Below are 6000 nucleotides of genomic sequence, written 5' to 3' on the forward strand. Positions count from 1 at the left end.
ACACACACACACACGCACACAGTCGTTCAACCTGCCGGTCGTATTCCGCTCACGCCGCCGCGGGCTGACAGGGAGGAGGGGCCCGTCGGAACCAACCTACAGCAGCATTTGCATGTTCCTCCTTAGGGATGCCGGCTGTGTGATAACATGCAGCGGCCTCCTTATCGCTCCATGGTCACACATTTTATATCCCGAATCGTGTTTCCTTTGGTAGATTGAGACCTGAATTCAGTAGAAACCTATTATAGTAAAAATGGTGTAAATAGACGTATAGGGGTCTATTTACTACATTTAATGAAACATGCCTCACTATCTTATCAGTTTTTTTTAGCTTTTAAATGCATCTCACCGTCTTCAGCAGAGTTTTTCATTGATAGAATTACTACCTCCGTCTATGCCAAGTGTACACGCCGACATGTCACAGGCGCACAACCAGAATTCAGCATAAAACCATAAGGATTCGTCCTCTGAATCACTCAATGAAACTTCCTTTCCTCCTGCAGGTGCCACAACCGGACGGAGTGTTGGCCCAATCCGTGTCCTGCAGGCTTCGATTGTATAGACAACATCCTCGACTGCAGACTGCTGTCTCAGGTCAGTCCCTTCATTATCTGTGTGTCTGTGTGTGTGTGTGTGTGTGTGTGTCCTCAATGACTCACAATCCATCAACGGCCCTGCGCCTCCATCAGGTGTCTCCGATGGGCTACGTGGAGATCATGGAGATCAGTGCCAGCGTGCTCGGGTTGCTCTTCTTGGTCGGCGCCTTCGTCTGCATCAGGAAGCGTTACGTTCAGAAGAAGAAGAAGGAGAAGAAGAAGAAGAAGGAGCCCGTCCAGGACTCCAACGGGTAAGAACACGTGTTCGAGTGCAGAGATCAGATTCCATTCTGATCAATAAAAGGTTTATTGCCTTTTATAGCTAATATTACTGCCAAAATTACTTTTTATTAGTGTGTTATTGTAACTTCTTATACACGTTATATTCCTACTCTTGTCATTTTTTTCTATTTTTGTTTATTTTACTGAATTAATGTGTCTTATTTACACTTTCTATGTTTGTATGTTTATATGTTAGGTTGTTAGGTATTACTCTGCAGTAATCTCTGATCTCTAGTACAATAATCTACTTTGTGAAAAAAACATTTCTATCTAATCCTATTTTATTAAGTCTTCAACATTATACACAATTTCCATATATCCAGGTTTAAAAAAACAACAACGTTTGAATCGGCTGTAATCAGCATTCTTTTTATAGTTTCATAGTTTTGTCATAAAACCTTCTGCATCAAGTGGAAATGAAAATGTCAAGTTAGAAACCGGCCAATCCATCAAAACATCGTTATGAATGAGATAGTGAAGTTCTGCAGGGACATCAGAAGAAAGTTGCTTTTCTTCCACCATGATCCATAATTAATAATAATTAATACATTGACTCATTAAACCCTCAGCTACTTCCAACCCAATCTGACCAGGAGCCTCAACCCCGACCCCCGGGAGGCCCGCCCCATGGAGATGAGCTCGCTGGTGGGTCCCACCAACGACCTCGACCACTCCCCCTTCAGGTCGCTTCGCCCCTGCAGCCAGATCGTCTCCTCGGGGGGCGGGGTTTACGCCCCGAAGACGCAGGGGCCGGTGGTGTGCAGCGTCGCCCCGAACCTGCCGCCCAGGCCGCCGTCCAGCTCCGACAACGACTCCATCAGGAAGAGCCGCTGGGACATGGACTACGAAGGTAGGCGACCTCTAACTGTCAGAAGGAAAGAATGGATCAATATCGCCTTCAATGTCGGCCTCAAAGCCACGAATGCCACATGCACAACTACACACTGGAAATTAAGCAGTGTGACGAGAGCCTCAATCAAACTGCCCAATTTCAGATTGAAAAAACGTTAAGTGTAATATCTCAGATTTTTAGTTTTTGGGGATTGATGAAACCGGCGTCCACATTTATCCCCCCTCGTCGTCTATCTATGCAATTAATGTGGCCAAGATTATTGCAACAAAATATTTTAACGTATAGTTAACGTACCTTTGTTTACTTCCGGAAGTAAACCGGCGACTAGCTGCCGTCAGTTACATCGGAGAAAGCACGACGTTAGCTAACAATGACAGATCTTTTTGCATTGGAAGTGAAACAAACAGAGACGCGACACATAGGTGAGAACAATCAGTCAATCAGAAGGGGGCTGAGTGGCAAAAGGACCACTTAAAGCACCGCTATGCTAAACTAGCTGCTAGGCTAAGCTAGCGATCAAATATGTGTTGTTCTGTGTTTAAAAAAAACATTACCAATTAAACAACAGTGTCTAAAATATGTTTTCTAAAGTGAAAGTACTTGTTACTTGTACGGTTTAGTCTGTAGAAGAAAAACAAACTTTCACTAAAAACAACATTGGAACAACAACAACAGTTATTAATCGAGATTAATCTATTTCAAAATGTGCACATTCTATATTCTGTGATACCTTCCCGCTCTCTCTTTGTATTTCTGTCTCTAACCCCTCTTGAAGTTCATTTCTCTCGCCCCCTTTTTCTTAATCTGTCTCAAGCAAATAACGTTTAAAGAAATACAGATTTCACTGCCACACAATGTTTGTTTGTCTCATATTTCCACCACACACTTTTTTAAAATCTTCACCCGCCGCATCTCTTTTTAGATATTATATCAAAAAGCTTCCAGGCCCTTAAACTACAGCGCACATGTTCCCTGATTCAAAGTTCTGGAGGAAGGGGCTGAGTTTTAGTTATTATATATAGCTATAAGTATTGCATTGATATTTCTCTGTGTCACGCCTCAGGTTTTTTTTTCTATTTCTCATTAAATTTTACACTTTAAAGCTCTTTGTTGTACGACTTGAGCCTCCTGCGGGGGAAGATGGATGTTATTCACCCGAACCTCTTGATAAAGCCTCACTGATTGGTAGTTTATTCATGCTCAAACATCACGGACTGAAGCTTCAAATGAAGAAATGACCTTGTTCAGCCCCTTTTAGATTTCTCCGTTATTCGCAACAGCAAACGTTCATGTTTTGAGAAGTGGAATTTATTGAACTCATCGGTCCTTTTTTTAAAGAACGCTTGAATACCAGATATAGAGAGAGAAATACTAATGTAGAGTCTCCTCGCAGAACCAAACGAAACCGAAGTGAACACGTACCTAACTTTCATCACTTCAAAGGCAACCAACAGCCGGGATTATTCATCAACTCACGAGGCCTCAAAGAAGTTTTTTGGACTTTTGTTCGAAAAAAGGATATTCAAGTAAAAAACAAGTTACTTTGAAGGAAAGGTTGATTTGTAAAAGTGGTTAAGTCTGCCATTTTCACACATCTTTCCGTCTGCCCAGAAGCCTTTCTGTTATCTCCCTCCATCATGGAAAAAATGTCAATCCCAAAATTGTTTTTAAAAACAAATCGAAAATATTTTATGTCGAAAAATATTCATTCAAAAAAATAATAGGTGAAAAGTCAAAATATATTTGGTGAAAAAAAAAAGTCAAAGAATTCGATTAAAAAATCTAAATATGTCAGCTCGAGAAATGTGGTGGAAAATAAATAAATAATAAAAATGAGGAAAAAAATCATGATTCACAATTTTTTTTTAATGTGAAAGAAATAATTTTTTTATTTTTATTTATTGACAGCCCTGTTACAATATTAGGTCAAGAATTACTTTTAAGAATTACTTGGGGGAAAAAATTTGTCTAAATTCCTCTCTCCTCAGTCTACCCGGCGGACCCGGACTACTACGGCCGGCCATTGGGGCGGGACTTCGACATTGTGGAGGACGCCTCCGCCACCTCCACCTTGGACTCGCGCAGGAGCTCCCGCTTCGGCGGCTTCCCGTTTCCACTGGACCGCTGCGACCGCCGCGCCCCCCTGCCGCCCTGCTACAGCAACCAGGACCTGGAGGTCTTCCTGGGCCCCGACGGGCTCCCCCTGCCCACTTCCCAGTGCCCCAACGAGTACACCGCCATCAGCTACTACCCCAGGCAGCACGCCCGCAGCCTGGACAACGTGTCGGGGGGGTACAAGAGGCTCAGCATGCGACTGAGCGTGGCCATGCCGTCGTACGCGGAGCACGAAGCCCCGCCCCCGCCGCCTCCCCCCCAGGCCCACACCGCCGAGCCTCAGGCCAGGAGGCCGGCGAGGCCCAACCAGCGCAGCTACGACAGCTCCAGCCTGGTGGAGAGCGACTACGGGAGCTGCGAGGAGGTGATGTTTTGAGAGCAAAGTCTTTCTTTCATCTCAGAAGCAACGTGCGTCCTTTTTCTGTGATTATTCCCTTTGAACGCTTGACCGTGCGAGTACACCCCGACCCCGAGGCAGCTCTGCGTACCAGCGCAGCGCCTCGAAGGAAGCCTTCCGTTTCCTCCCACAGACTAGCGCGCCGAGTGGAACAAGAGCTGGGCCGTCTTTCATTTGTTCAACTTCTCAAAGTTCAGACTAGAAGGCTGAGCTGGAGTCCCCCCCCCACACCTTGTGTGTCTGATGTCGGAGGCCTCGTGTCCGATGTAAAGGTATTAACGAATGACGCTGTTATGTGAAAATGTGCTTGCTGTTGCTGTGACATCGTGACGCGATGAGGGGGGCTGGATCCTCACTCACACGGCTCATGTCACTGCTGAAGTACATTTTAACTTTGAGTTCTTCCTGGTGTCGCGACTGTTGATTCTGTGTGATTTGAATTTAATCAAATGTGCAGCAGTGAATGAATGTCCATGCGGACATTTTAAATGGTGTAAATATGCAGCGCCTCGAGATGAAAGTTCTGTTGTTTTGGTAAATAGTTTGTTGTGTATTCAACGTGAAACAATCACACTGAATAAGTAGTCAATGTGTTACCTAAAAGCAACAATTAAACATCATTATCATCATTGTGTCATTGCATCATTTTCTACTTAAAATTTCCAAACAATTAATTGATTTTCCGTGCATCAACTTTTCATTTCAGCTTCAACATCACATTATTTTCTCTCATCTGCCATCAGAAATGTGTGAAATCTAACAACACTATAAATATTAGTACATTACATATTTAGCCACTGCTGCTTTTTACCCCAGTCTTGCTGATCTTTGGCACGATTTTAAAAAAGCTTGACTGAAAGGACCTGAAGGTGCCGTAAGAGACTCCTGCATTCTGAAAAGAGAAAGATTACATTTTACAAACTGTGGCTGAAATCAGACATTTAAAAAGTGGAGAGATCTCCATTTAAGCTTTAGATCCTTTTAAGTGAATGTTGTGTTGTGCATTAATATTAATGGGTCCTAACGTAAAACTCCTGACGGTTTTTCATCATACATTCAACTGTATTTATTGTGTTTTTGTTTCAGCCCAAGAACTTCGTTCAGGTTCATGCACATTGTGCGTTGTTTTTTTTTGTGAAATCGATTAATTCTGTAATGATTGTTGTATTTGTGGCTTAACTTCCATCGCTGATAGTGTACAGGTATTGTGTTGTACATACGATCTTTATCCACGTGTCGTTGTTTGTGCGGAACATGGCTTCTCTTGAATGTAGGTTGCATTTCATCATAAAGTTTATTTTTTTATAAATGTGCCCCCTCCATGTTTTTCCCAGTTGTTTCTCTGTGAGAGATTTTATTGAGATGCCGTCTTTCTGTTCCTTTTTTTCAATATTGTACAGAGAATATAAATAAAGGAATCATCTTCCAGGACTTCTTGCTGCTTCTTCTTAGCATCTGTCGGAAAAAACATTGCTAACACCTCTGCAAGTTAATCACTGTCTGCAAATAAAATAAAATAAAGATAAAGCACATTCCGGACGGGATGAGAGTCATCATAGGACATCAGGGGTTATTTGGATTTTAGACATATTTTGTTTATTTTCCAGTACTTCAAAATGTTCTAAGAAGATTATATTAAAAGCACACTTTAAATTTACTTCACATTTGGAGTAGAACAACTACAAGATAGGTATCTATCTATACCGTACTGTCTCAGAACCTCAGCTGTGGAGCAGCCTGACCTCTCAGAGTCAGCT

At 42.7% G+C, this 6000-nt stretch overlaps 1 protein-coding gene across 2 annotated transcripts in view; it reads left to right on the forward strand.

Annotated features, from left to right (window-relative positions):
- Positions 1-5674, forward strand: part of fat2 (FAT atypical cadherin 2) — a 53434-nt gene extending 47760 nt beyond the window's left edge. The window contains exons 26-29 of one of the 2 annotated variants that reach the window (XM_040175315.2): positions 504-594; positions 690-847; positions 1448-1728; positions 3720-5674. In XM_040175315.2, the coding sequence (XP_040031249.2) occupies positions 504-594; positions 690-847; positions 1448-1728; positions 3720-4222 (1033 nt within the window). In that variant the 3' untranslated portion in view covers positions 4223-5674. The remainder of the gene's footprint in view (positions 1-503; positions 595-689; positions 848-1447; positions 1729-3719) is intronic. The other variant, XM_078101970.1, reaches the window with a different exon arrangement.
- The last annotated feature ends 326 nt before the right edge of the window (positions 5675-6000 follow it).

The sequence above is a fragment of the Gasterosteus aculeatus genome, chromosome 4, assembly GCF_964276395.1.
Source record: "Gasterosteus aculeatus chromosome 4, fGasAcu3.hap1.1, whole genome shotgun sequence".
Classification (NCBI taxonomy): domain Eukaryota; kingdom Metazoa; phylum Chordata; class Actinopteri; order Perciformes; family Gasterosteidae; genus Gasterosteus; species Gasterosteus aculeatus.